Raw genomic sequence first — 14,467 nt, forward strand, 5'->3', positions numbered from 1 at the left:
TTTCAAATACATTTATGTCAAATAAATATATGAGCAACTAAAACTCAGCGTACAGAATGGCAACATGAGATATACAGTATGTATACTATAATAGGAATATTACTAATGTAATACAAATGTTATTTATTACATGTTTAGTTTAAACAAGTAATAATTCAAAATGTTGCATTATACTAGTGATATTTTAAAAAAGTGACATTTATTTGCAATAAAAATACTAACGAGATTTCCCTTTACAATTATACATCAAGAAATGCTGCACGTTGAAATCGCCCCCATAGAAAGAACAAGACAACTGTAGAGGTATACACATGGAGGACAAAGACAAGAAATTAACCAAAGAACATAGTGAAATCAAATATAAAAAATAATATTTATTACATGATAAGAATACTTTACATGATACCTGATACTTTAAGAATAACCACTTTAAAATAGTTATAAAACGGTGTAAAAAAGAAAAATTCAGTGTGTAAACAAACATATTCTAAAAAGACTTGTGTCAACAGCGATCTTGCAATACTATTATGTCAGCCCCGCTGTTCCTTGTAGGCCATGGGCTATGAAAGCTATCCATGCAAACCCACACAAACCTTAAACAACATACATTTCTGATGCTTTAGGGTGTTTTGAACATAAAATCAAATGTTAACATTGCATAACTCGGGATGAACTTGTCATTTTGGCACAAAGTATAGGGTTACCCTTGAAATATATTTGGAATCTATATGTTTCCCAATCCATTTTCATCTGTCTACCAATAAAGTTATTGTTGCCAGATTGGGCTGTTTTCCACCAAGAAATTGAGGGTTTTTGAGTGTGTTTAGATTTTAAAACATAATGTATATCTGGCAACACTGCTGGTTGTACTAATCCTATTCCTAATTTCCCCTGAACAGTATGTCGTAACATGCCATACAACAATTGGCTACGTGCTTACATTAGCGTTATTGTTATGGTTTGGTATCGAAAAAGACAAACAGAACGGCACAAAATAAACAATAGGAGCTAAAATTAAGTTGTAAAATTAGTTAGGAAAAAACAAACAGATATTTATCAGGTGTTGAAAAACATGAACTGTAAAAAATGAAGGCTGCTACCGACACATGGGAAAATGAAGATAAAAGAGGATCTGAAAAGACGCAGAAATTGAGGAGTTTTAATACAAAAAGGATGTCGGGTCGTGAGTGGCTGGTATTCACCATTTGTTCACCTTTAAAATGTGCACTATACAGTTTGTGGCGAGTGGGATTTGTTTACATTTGAAGAGCATGCATGTTCGTAAAACATGTTTTCTCTACAGTATATGTAATTCTTAGTACTGATTACTTCAAACAGTGTTCCAGGGTTTGTTTATTAGGTTATGAGCAAATACTTTATAAAAGGTTCACTCCTCCGACACACCCAATGTTCCATATTGCACCTTTTAGGCATTGTTACATTATTTTTTTAATTAAATGCTTATATTTTTACTATTTTAATGTATTTCTGCAATAAACTAAAATAAAAACTATTTTAAAAAATATGAACGCTTAAATCTATTCTGTGGCACTCATAATGTAGTTTATCTTTGCTAGAAAAAAATTTGGCTGGTGAAAAATCTGGTTGGCTGGTAACTAAGAATCTATTAGCCATGCTGGCTGCTGATCTAACAAATTAATTTAAATGCACCCATCAAAGCAGAAGCCTTGGAATCAACCCAAGAGGAATCAAATTTCAATGTAGTTCTCTACTGTACATAAGGCCAGGAAAAAGGATATCAATATCATTGAGGGAAAAACCCTGACTGACAGTGATGTCTTTTCCTTTCTGTTGCACTATGTAGTAACCCAGTTGTGTTTTATTGGTACACAAATGGTGTACCGGTAAGTGGAAAATCTGGTCTGGGCTCATGGACTACATCTGCTCAGTACTGAAGGTACGCTTCAAAGATAATAACTTCTGGAGATGAACATACAAAATTAGTGGGTCAAGTAATTACTGAAAAACCATAGCAAATGCTGATGTAAATATCAGTACTTGCTTCTCAGTTATTGGTCCTGTATCACTTATCTGTTTATTTAAGAAACACCATCTGCATTCAGCTTGGTCATAGCCTCAGTGAAGAACTGAGGATGTGAGGATGTTGGATGTGTATTCTCAAGATGTGTCATTAGCAAAAGAGCCGACTCTAAGAGCAAATGGATGGCAGTGAAGCGGAAAAGCGGATTCTATCAAGTGAGAGCCGTCTGCTTGTTCATCTCTGCTCACATCAGGATGGGGATTTTACATACATCAGAATGGTGCTGTCGGGTGTGGCGGGGCGGTGATTCTCTGGGGGGCGTGGGGGCGGTGTTGCTGGGTGCTCTCTTTGCAGGGTCTCTCCAGGCGGTGTCGGCCTGGCGGGGCGTGGGGGTGACTCTTCCCTTCTGGTGTGCCTTGGTGCTTGTCTAGTCTCCTGGTTGCCTTGGGGGCGATCCCCGCAATGTGCAAGCCCGGAGCGCCGATGTCCGGGGTGGGCGCGCTGAGGGGGTGCTGGCATCTGTGGGGTGGGGCTGCATGGCGCTTCGAGACGATGCTGTTTGCTGGGGGTGGCACTCGCTGTTCAGGCGGTTGAGGTTGCTGTCGGCTGCCTGGTGGGTCTGTCTTGCTATCTGTGGGCCAGTGGGTGGGTCCGGAGCGCCCTTGGCTGGGGGCTGCTGTCCTTCACCTGATATGTGCTATTGGTGTGCTTCCTTCCCACGGTGGCGGTCGTTGCCCCGTGGCTTGCGGTGTCTGGCTTGCTGCTGTCCTTGCGCTGCTCGGTCGCTCTTTCTGCTGGCGTGGCAAAATCTTCAGCGCTTGGGTTTGCAGTTGCGGTTCTTGCACTGGCATGCCTTGGGCTGTGGGATAAAACTCGTACTGGGCTTGGTTGATCCCAAAATACCTGTTTTAGGTATTACCAATCACTCCTTCCCTCTGAAAGATTATATGCCCAATAAACAAGCAGCAATGTGGGACCAATATTCTTTACATTATATATGCTTCCACAAGGTAACAAGTATAACATAATATTTTACAAAACTAATCAGTTATTAAAACGGTCCAAAACACCTTAGAGATAAATTATCAGAGCAAATATTGTCTCTGGATGGCATTATCTTTGATACTGACTTATCTTTTAACTCTCATATTAAACAAATCACAAGGACATCCTTCTTCCTCCGAAATATCTCTAAAATAAGGAACATCTTGGCCCAGAGTGACGCTGAAAAACTAATCCATGCATTTGTTACATCTAGACTAGATTATTGTAACTCCCTACTGTCAGGATGTCCTAGTAACTCACTAAAAAGTCTCCAGTTAATTCAGAATGCTGCAGCTAGAATACTAACAGGTACTAGCAGGAGAGAGCATATTTCTCCAGTATTTGCTTCCCTTCATTGGCTCCCTGTAAAATCTAGAATAGAGTTTAAAATCCTCCTGTTAGTATACAAAGCACTACATGATCAAGCTCCTGTGTATCTTAAAGACCTGTTAGTTCCCTATCGTCTGGGCAGAACACTCCGCTCTCAATCTGCTGGTCTTCTGGAAGTTCCTAAAGTGTCTAGAAGTATAACAGGAAACAGGCTCCTCGCATTTGGAACCAGCTCCCAGTCTCAGTACGGGAGGCTGCTACCCTCTCCACCTTTAAGACTAAACTTAAAACCTACTTGTTTTATAATATTGCATAGACCGTATAAAAGTATTAACCTAACCACTAGGAACAAAAAGCCCTCAACCTAAAAATAGAAACTAAAAACTAAGATTTTATAGTAATAATAATAATAATGCATCAATTTTATATAGCGCTTTTTTGGACACTCAAAGACGCTTTACAGAATTAAGGGATTATTCAAGCCGCCCCGGACCCACGCGCCGCGAGGCACGCCCCCAAGGCAACCAGGAAACGAGACAATCACCAAGCCCCACCCGCAGGGAAGGGGCACCCCCACGCCCCACCAGGCCGGCACCGCCCGGAGAGACCCCGCAAAGGGAGCCCCCAGCAACACTCCTCCACACCCCCCAGAGACCCACCGCCCCGCCACGCCCGACCGCACCCCCCGATCCCCACACGGTAGCCCAGCCATCAACGGACGGGACGGGCCGGGCCCCCACCCGACAGGCCCAGATGTGTGAATTTACCCACCACCCTCCCCAATGGAGAGACACTTCCCTATCCCCTGAGTGAATGTATGTGTTTAGTGAATGTATGAAGTGCTATTAAAAAAGGGTGGATGGAGGGGAGCGGTGCTCCCCATCCAGCCTATGTGTATATATGTGTATGTGGTGCAATAGCTCCGGAGGGTGGAAGTGGTGGTCCCACCCTCCGGAGGGTGGTGTGTTGAGTTTTTATAGAATTTATATGCCATTTACAATTACAAAGCCAATTATCTGAACTCAATTACAATTAAATTATGATTACAACAGCAGGAGCTTTTTTTCCCAAATATGAATAGAGGTGGACCAATATATGGACTTATTTCAAGATCGGCCATCAGCCAAAAACTAAATAAAAACACTTTATTATAGGGATGATATAAAAGGAGAGGGCAGTGTTACATCTAAATGAGGGGGAAGGGAACAGGGAGGAGAGACTCAAGGTAGGAAATGGAAAGGGTGGGGAAGAGTTGATTTTTTTAAAGTGAGAGTGAGATGTGAAGTTGTAGTTGCGCATATGGTGACAAGTGTGAAGCTTAGGTATAATAGTGGTGGCTGTGAACAGAGGGAAGAAGTGAGTGGTAATACCTAAAACTGGAATTTAGTTTAAATTGACTACTTGACTGCTATAGTATTGTATATTGTTGTCGTGCGTTACTGTACTTTGTTTTACTTGGTTCTGTACGGGTGTATTTATAGTTCAATAAATGTTAAGAGTTCTCTTGATGTATTTAATTTAATTGTAATATATACATTTATATCATATGAGTGTTTCAATTGTCTTTCATAATCAATGTGCTTTAAAAAAAAGTATATCGGCTTCAAATATAAGCTTCCAAATATTGGCTGAATTTTTTTTTTTTTTTTTTTTTTTTTTTTAAATCGGCATCGGTTTTTGAAGTCGACCTCTAATTATGACTACAATTATAATAACATCATAATTAATTACACCATTATACCTGTTTGTTTTACTTTTGACATGTCGGGAGTTTTTATTGTGAGCTCTTGTGCATTACAAAACATGATGGAGATCCCTCTATGCGAAACAGGTGAGTAGGACAAAGAGTGGACTTACTGGGGGACGGGTCTGCCAGGATATTGAAGCAATTTAGAGTACAAAATATTTACAAGAGAATTGCGTGTAGCAGAGCCACCTGCAGCACTAATTGCAAAGTGGGTAATCAAACAATAAAAGATGAACTTTATAATGTGTGTGTTTATTTTCCTCGTCTCATGCCTCCAAACAGGCTGGGTGACATTGGTCTCAGTACATGTGTGTGCTTGTTCCACAGTGGAAAGAAAGGAGTGAACTCTCTTTTCAATCATCCACTTTCTTTGTCTCTGTTTGGTTGAGGCGGGCTATAAAGTAATGTGAAGGACGGCCAGAGTGTGCGAGCACAGCTTAGCTTCTTTAATCTTTTCTGACCCCGGAAAGCTGCAGGCGTAAAGCTGCATGAGCACCCGCTTCAAGGCCGAAATTCCTTTTTTAACACTAGCGTCAACAGTGTATCTCCTGACAAAGTATTACCTAAAAACATACATGTTTTTGTTTTTTTAAAAGGACTCTTTTTTGACTTTACTCAACATAAATACATTTAAAAAAAATATTTTGTCTGCATGTATCTGTAGCCGTCATGAGTAGGTAATATGAGCTGTCCTCATGCTGAAAATGTGACTTGCCACATACTTGAGGAAAGTAAAAAATAGTAACTTGCAATGATTTGGTAAAGTACATTTAATCTAAATACTGGTTTAGCGATAGCAATGCATTAGATAACTCATTAATAAAAGAAAGTGGTCATACTAGAGTAACACATTACTAAGTAACTAGTTTACCAGCATCATTACTGACACAAACCCACTAAAACCAATTTCAAGTATTTCTTCATGTAAACAAACACAATGAGAGAATTGGGTTACAAAGGTCCTAACTGGATAAACTATATACAGTACCTCTATGCCTAAATGTTCAATATTTGAATGGTGATTTTGGTTGTCAAGACTTGATGAGCCATTTTATTTGTTGTTTTGGTTGTGTATGGTTTTATATTTGAGTGGGTTTTTTTTCTTCTTAACAGAGACAGTGTCTATTTTATTGTTTTTGGTAGTGATGTTTAATCAAGTTAATTTTATTGATTTATTGTTTTTTGTTTGTTTTATGTATTAGGTTATTTCAAAGTTCTTAACATTCCAATATGTTGCAGTTTATTGCATTTGAAAGGGTGTACTTTAACAACTGTGTATTTTTACTTTAAAACTAGGGTAGGCGATTTTCTCCAGATACACTTTTTAAGTTTTTGGTTGAAATTTTCTTTATGTCCTGACAGAAATTAAGATCTTATGTGCTCTGAAAAACGAACAAAAAAAAAAATCAAAGTCAACTGTAGCAGCTGTAAATCTGTAATAACTTCAACCAATGGAAAAAAAAACTAAAACTTTTTTTTAACCAATCATGTCTCCCTGCTCATTATCAATCCCTCACATGCATGAGCTCACACTGAAAGCGCGTCACCACTGACAGAGTTAAAACAGAGTTTTTAGTCATGTTTTTTAAAATATATAATGGTAAAGTTTATTGTTTACTTACTGCTGAATAAGACATGAGACAACGTAGTTTCTACACAATACAAGCGATGAGCTGAGCTCCTCTTCTGCAGCAGCTGTGCGCATGCATGTGAGTGAGATGGAGAACAGAAGGGAGGCTACATTCAAAATCATGCTAGCTTTTGAAAATCTACCCTACCTTTAACTGGAACAATAAATGCAAAAAAATTGACAATTATTAAACTTCTCATGAAAAATGGCCATATTAAACCACGTCTCGCTGTGCTGAGCTAAAATATTAGGCCATAAGCAATGGACTTGGTAAATGGACTTGATTTTATATAGCGCTTTATCACCACACTGAAGCAGTTTCAAAGCGCTTTACATATCAGCTCATTCACCCAATCACTCTCACATTCACACACCAGTGGGACAGGACTGCCATGCAAGGCGCTAGTCGACCACTGGGAGCAACTTAGGGTTCAGTGTCTTGCCCAAGGACACTTCGACACATAGTCAGGTACTGGGATCGAACCCCCAACCTCTCGATCAGAAGACGACCCACTACCACCTGAGCCACGGTCGCAATAATAAATAAAGAGCCGTTTGGAAGACCCATGTGTAAAAGAGATGAAACAATGCATTCGTTTTCTATTTCTATATTAACCTATATAGTTTTAATGTATTTATGTGAACTTTATAGATTTCATTTTATTTTAAGAATAAACAGAAGTGCATGCTCCTGTGCATGCCATCTACGGCAGCTTCACTTTTCCCTTCACAGTATGGTGAAATACTGAGGAGTGTGAGTTGTGTCTCAGTGAAAATGAATTTATTTCAATATTTTTGCTGACTGTGTTAGTCTTGGACTTCATACTGTATATGTTGATAGTGGACATTTTTTTTATGTTATGGGTCTGTTTTCATGCTAATGTGTGAGCTATTTTTGAGTTTTATTCATTTTGGGGAGTCTGCTAATAACTGCAGTGAGCTAACTAGTGCTTCATGTTATAATGTGATTATCACAGCATTATGTATAGAGCAGCCATTTTATTGTGTTTGATTGTGTAGAGAGCGCCAGATGTGCTGCTGTTTATGAAGATACAAAAAAAGTGCATTTTTATTTTATTTTACATTACACATGTATAACTTAATTGTGCATTATACTCTATCCACTGACACCCAATGTGATTATATATATTTTTATTGTAATGTGTTAATGTGTTCAAAGAAAAAGTTGTTAATGTGCATTTTGGGAAGTCACAAAAATGATCTGTCCTGTGTATATAAAATTGACAGTTTTAATTCCTCCCTCACAGTATGGGGAGACACAGCTGAGGGGAGCCAGATGTGCCGCTGTTTATGAAGACATTTTTGTGTCTGTTACAGAGAGTAAAAGTAATTGACTCCAAGTTAAGTCCTGTCTTCTATGAACGGTTTGTCGGAGAGTTTACAGACATTACACATTAGCTGGCTCATCTTTGGGAGCCATGACAAAAGAACCGGCTCTGATAGAAGAGCCAAACTTTCCATCACAAAATGTATGTGAGAAAGCCTATTACCCTGCTCACGCTTTGTGATACAATACAGGTCAGCATAAAGTGTACTGGGACATACCTAGTAACAAGCACCAGTCTGGGCTATAGTGATGAGCAGAGGTGAAAGTAACAGCTCTGCTGTACTCCTTCATAGCCTCACTAGACAGCAGCTCTCTGATAAACGCGCAAAGAAGTTAAACAATGTCCTTTCAAATACCAATAAAGTAGTGCATTGTATGTTTCCAAATTCATCTTCAGCCAAAAGTAGTACCTGACTCACGTTACTGTAATGGAGTTGCAAAAAAACAAAAAGCTTAATAGAGATAAAAATGTGACTACTATAACATGTCATCCAAAAGGTCCACCAGTGTCTCCAGTAAAGTCTTTAAAATTAGCTCTTCTTAATGTTGGATCCCTTGTAAACAAATCACTGCTAATTAATGATATTATTTTAACACATCACTTGGACTTTTTACTTCTTAATGGCACGTGGTTGAATGATGGTATCAGTAATACTATTCTCAATGAAAGTGCACCACAAGACTTTATTTATTTCAATAAGTGTCGTACTTGCAGGAAAGGTGGTGGAGTTGCTGCCATTTTTAAATCAATATTTCAGTGCAAAGAATTAACATTTGGTGATTTTATCTCCTTTGAATATATGTCGTTCTTACTGAAGGGTGGTTCAAGAGTTCTGTTTTTAGTCATTTATAGACCCCCAAAATATTTTGGAGAATTCATGGATGAGTTTGCTGAACTGCTATCAGGTGACTTTAATATTCAAGTAGACAATAACATTGACAATACTTCCAAAAAACGGTATGCTTTAATGGACACTTTTAGTCTTATACAACATGTGACTGGTCCGACACACACTCAAGGTCACACTTTGAATCTGATTATCTCTAAAGGTGTTGATATCTCTGCTGTTGATGTAAGACACTTAGCTCTATCTGATCATTTCTGTGTCTTTTTTGACTTAGAGACTGTGACATCTGTTCCCCCTAGTTATGTGTGTTTAAAGAAAAGGTACATAAATGACAACATATGTGCACAGTTTATGGAAGCCATAGCAATGACACCAACATTGAGTGCTGAGAAAGTTGATAATCTTTTGGATGAGTTTAATAGAAAAGTCTGTAATGTCAGAGATGTGGTGGCTCCAATCAAAACTAAGAGAAAACCAAACACACAGAAAACACCTTGGAGGAGGACTGAGATAATGCAGAATTTGAAATCTGACTGTAGAAGAGCTGAGCGTAAATAGAGATCAACAAAACTCCAAATTCATCTAAAACTATACAAAATAAGTCTGTGAAAATTCAATGATGGCTTGTTCAAAGCGAGGAAGCAAAACTTTTCTGAAATTATTGCCAAAAAATGTCAACAACTCTCGCACATTGTTTTCTGTAATTGAAAAGTTCACAACCCTAGACCACAATCAAATGCGTCACATCATAGCTGACCAACCAGATTAAACGTAATGCACCATGCCAAAACAGCATTGAATGCCAGTTATTTTCTCAGAGTATCGCCTGAAGAAGAACTAGCTTACTGCTGCTTATGTGGACCGAAGTGTACCATAGATGGCATAGGAGACAGGCTGGAGAAAACACCATGAGAGAGAGAGGCTGATGATGATGATGCAAAACCTTGGTGCTGCTTTAATACAGAGAAGACAGAAATAACACAGGTACATCTAAAAAAATTAGAATATCATGAAAAAGTTCAATATTGTTGGTCACTCATTTCTGAAAGTTAAACCCATATATGATATAGGCTCATGACACATAAAGTGAAATATTTCAAGCCTTTATTTCTTGAAATGTTGATGATTATGGCTAACAGATAATGATAACCCAAAATTCAGTGTCTCTGAAAATTAAATTACATAATAAAAAAAGAATTATATTTTGAAGAAAAATGTAAGGCTTCTGAAAAGGATGTTGATTTCTATGCACTCAATACTTGGTTGGGTCTCCTTTTGCATGAATGACTGCATCAATGCGGCGTGGCGAGGCGATCAACCTGTGGCACTGCTCAGGCATAATGGAAGCCCAGGTTGCTTTGATATCAGAACTGGACTCAGTGGTCCAAAGACCTCTTTTCAGATTAAATTAAATTTTGCATATCATTTGGAAATCAAGGTCTCAGAATCTGGAGGAATAGTGGAGAGGCTCAGATTCCACACTGCTTGAAGTCCAGTGTGAAGTTTCCGCATTCTGTGATGATTTGGGCTGTCATGTCATCGGCTGGGCTCGGTCCACTGTGTTTTCTGAAGTCCACAGTCAACGCAGCATCTACCAGGATATTTTAGAGCACTTCATGCTTCCTTCTGCGGACAAGCTTTATTGAGATGCTAATTTCATTTTCCAGCAGGCCTTGGCACCTGCCCACACTGCCAAAGGTGCCAAAAGCTAGTTCAATGACCATGGTGTTACTGTGCTTGGTTGGCCAGCAAACTTGCCGGACCTTAACCCCATAAAGAATCTATGGTGTATTGTCAACAGGAAGGTGAGAGACACCAGACCTAACAATGCAGATGACTTGAAGGCTGCTATCAAAGCAACCTGGGCTTTTATTATGCCTAAGCAGTGCCACAGGTTGATAACCTCCATGCCACGCCTAAATGATGCAGAAATTCATGCAAAAGGAGGCCCAACCAAGTACTGAGTGCATAGAAATGAACATACTGTACTTTTCAGAAACTTTTGTTTCTTTAAAATATTAATTCATTATCTGTAAGCCATAAGGCTTGAAATATTTCACTCAATGTATCATGAGCCTATGTCATCTAAATTGAGTGATCAAAAATATTAAACTTTTTCATGATATTCAAATTTTTCGAGTGAAACAGACCAATTGGCTTCCCATATAATAATCAGTTTTAAATTTAAAATGTCCAATGCCTTATGGAGCTGATGTGACCTGAAGCCAAGCATAATTTCTACATATGAAACTGAACCATTTCTGGTATCCATTATTTAATGCGCATTACAACAACCTCTGCATAGACAATAGCCTGTTTCACTTGATATTTACACTTTTACTATGATTAAACTGTGACTTTACGTCGTATGAAAATAGTTGGACATCAGTCTGACCAGCGTGGACAGAAGTCTGAGCTCTGTCAGTTTCATTTATCAAGCTGCAGTCGACACGTGCACCTCAGGTGAACACAGCTGGTCACCATCGCGCTGCTGCACCCACCGTCCTCCCAGGAACAGGTGTGGACAGCACAGATATAATAGAATTAAATGCAACACGGACGGGACAATGCGCGTAAGGCCACATTTGTAGGGGAACACCCACATGTCAGGGCCACTCCCCCCAGAATGCATAACTTGGATGAAAGCACGCAGAGACAGACTTAAGTGCAATAGTGCGCAACCATAAACAGCGCTGCTGCGTGCCTTTTTTCTGACTCACGCACATGGGTAAATAGAGCCCATTGGGAATTTAGTAAGTTGTCCTAAATGTTTTACTATTACATCTCACCTGTGATTAGCATTAATTTCCCATAATGACATTGGCCTTGTAGAGAAGATTGAATGCAATACTGTATTTCAGCTGGTTTGGTTCAAGTCGCTAAACATCTCACATAGTTAAAACTGAGTAATAATTAATAATGCAACAAGGCTCTTACTGAACTGATATGCAAACTTTGATAGAGCCAACAATACAGACAGATCTATAGAATTGTCTATGAATATTTAGCATCATGTATTTGTGCAGGCTGGACCATGTGAAAAGACAAGCAAAATAAATGATAATTGGCTGATTCCATGTCTTTTCAACAAATTCTCAGGACATCCCATGGATCTTGGTCTCAAGAAATTCTGAAATTCTTTACCAATTGTTCAGTAATTATTCAATAGGCACACTGTACATTTTTTTTTCTTTAATCGGAAGAATACTTTTTGAGTATGGCCAATTTAGTGAGCGGGGTATGTGTCGATTTTCGAGCATCCTTTATTTTCTGCTTCCAATATCTCAGGAAATACATTTCCACATAGGAAACTGAAATGTGGTATAATAATACAACTACCACCTACTTTCTCAGAATATACAAAAAGATGTGCTATACATTCTATCTGGTGAACATTGAATAAAAAAAAGTTTATTGGGGTTTCAGGCTCAAACATAGGCCTTCAGTAAACACATTAGCATATGTCTCAGCTCCCTGAAATTTGATCAGCTTTGAGCTATGTACTGTACATAGACTGTTCACATCACTAATGATTAGTCACATATATGCATTGGTTCTTGGGTGACAGTCTCTTGGAATCCGAAAAAATACTTGTGTGACAGATTTTCATTGGCCCATAACTGCATGTGAGAATGTAAGAAGAAATCTGATCTCTGTTTTAATTTACAGTATAAAGATTACTCTTTCTTGGGATATAAAACAATTGTTCTTCATGCAACTTCTTCATTTTTATTTTGAACCCCAATATTGGGGCTATTTCTCCACTCGCGAATATTGAAAATCCTTCACATGAGGCCATTTTAGCTTGCCTCTGTCTTATAATCATTTATTGTTTGTTAGTTTGTCACTAGTAACTTAAAAAAATAAAAACTTTGAAAACATTTTTCATTATGACCAACATTTTTTTCTTTTTTGGGGGTCCAGTAGCTGCTAAACCAATTTTGTAAACAAATGATTCATGTACATTTCTTGCCAGTAATCAGCTAAAATTAAACAATCTATAAAGCAATGTTTAGATGTATTTGTTTCTTAATATTTTTTACTAGTGAGGTTCACTGTGCACGAATTGTATCAGCACTTTCAGACTTCATTAAAAAGGCTGACACTGCCACATTTCTCGTAACCCAGTGGAAGGAGTTGTGGTTATTAGATGTAGATGAGAAACTGAGATGGAAAATATGTTTGCAAGACTTTTGACTTTGAAAACACAGTACAATTAGTGTGGAAATCAGGCTGTGGAATCACGAGGCTCAGTGTAGCTTTAGGAATCCCATGTCTTTACACAAAATGTGTTTGATAGTTGAGTTCGGTCACATGGGTCATCCACAGAGTCACATGGTGCGTATCTGTCATCCCATGATGGGAAACAGCCACAAAAGCAAATGTGTACACGTTCTGATCAGGTATCAGCTATCCTATCAATAAGTTAATGTAGCAGTTTTATGTTGGGAATGAAAACTTTAAGCTAATGGAACAGTTAACCCTAATGTCTTCAATTCAAAATGCCCCACCCTGACCAACTTGTTCCTGGTTTTCTAATGGTGTGTCACATATATTTCTATTCTTTAAAAAATGTTATTCATCCTCCTAAGCAACCTCAGACATTTGCAATTTCTAAATAATTGCAATAGTCGACATTGACATCTTCAATAAGCTAAACGAGTCTTCAAATATAATAAAATAAAATAAAATACAAAATAGCACAGGAATAATATGAATTTTTAAATATTCTTCCATGAATTATTTTCAAACTTTGAGTTAGCTACTTTTTAAAGTTTACACGACCATTACTACGAAATTCAACTTTCACCTTGACGCCTTTCATATCGTCAATGGATCAGGATCAACGATTGGACTCTAAAAAAAAATCCCTACATTGTCCCAGTATTCAGCAATAATCTATTTACACCACTGATCAACACATACACGTTTTTATTACGCAAATTCAAAACTAAAACTACACTAAAATCTAATGGGCCACTATTTGTAGTTCACTGCTGTGCAAATGTATGTACAATAAGTGATCATAAAAAGCTGAAGAATAACAGAGAGTGGAGGAGTAACACATACCTGGTAAAACTCACTCAGCCACGTTTTCTGTAGATGTTCAGGCTAAAATGGAAAAAGAAAGACTCTGTTAGTGACATATTCCAGACAATGGAATGAAATTTGTATCATCCTATTTGCTCAGACAACATCTGTAGAGCTCAGATCTGGATCCTACTCAGTGGTATTTTTTTAGCATCCATTTAATATTTAGACAGTTTTATTCTTAAGACAGAATTGTATAATAGTTTTGTCCCATTTAATCATATTTACCCTCAATAGTTTAGTCCAGAAAAAGTACCATATTTGTTTTTTTTGGTCAAATTATAGTTAACTTTTACTCCCATTTCATTGTTTAAGTGACAAATTACAGTTTCATTAGCTTAACCCTTAATAATCTTAGGCCAGTGGATCAAGAATTCTTTAACTTAACAATATAAAAAACAACATATTAAAAAAAAAAAAACAGGCA

At 38.0% G+C, this 14,467-nt stretch overlaps 1 protein-coding gene across 2 annotated transcripts in view; it reads right to left on the reverse strand.

The window, feature by feature from the left end:
- inpp5a (inositol polyphosphate-5-phosphatase A) overlaps window positions 1-14,467 on the reverse strand; it is a 243,586-nt gene that overhangs the window by 182,024 nt on the left and 47,095 nt on the right. For both annotated transcript variants that reach the window (XM_028467693.1, XM_028467694.1), the window contains exon 2: window positions 14,020-14,061. In XM_028467693.1, coding sequence (XP_028323494.1) covers window positions 14,020-14,061 — 42 coding nt within the window. The remainder of the gene's footprint in view (window positions 1-14,019; window positions 14,062-14,467) is intronic.

Source organism: Gouania willdenowi, chromosome 15 (assembly GCF_900634775.1).
Source record: "Gouania willdenowi chromosome 15, fGouWil2.1, whole genome shotgun sequence".
Lineage (NCBI taxonomy): Eukaryota > Metazoa > Chordata > Actinopteri > Blenniiformes > Gobiesocidae > Gouania > Gouania willdenowi.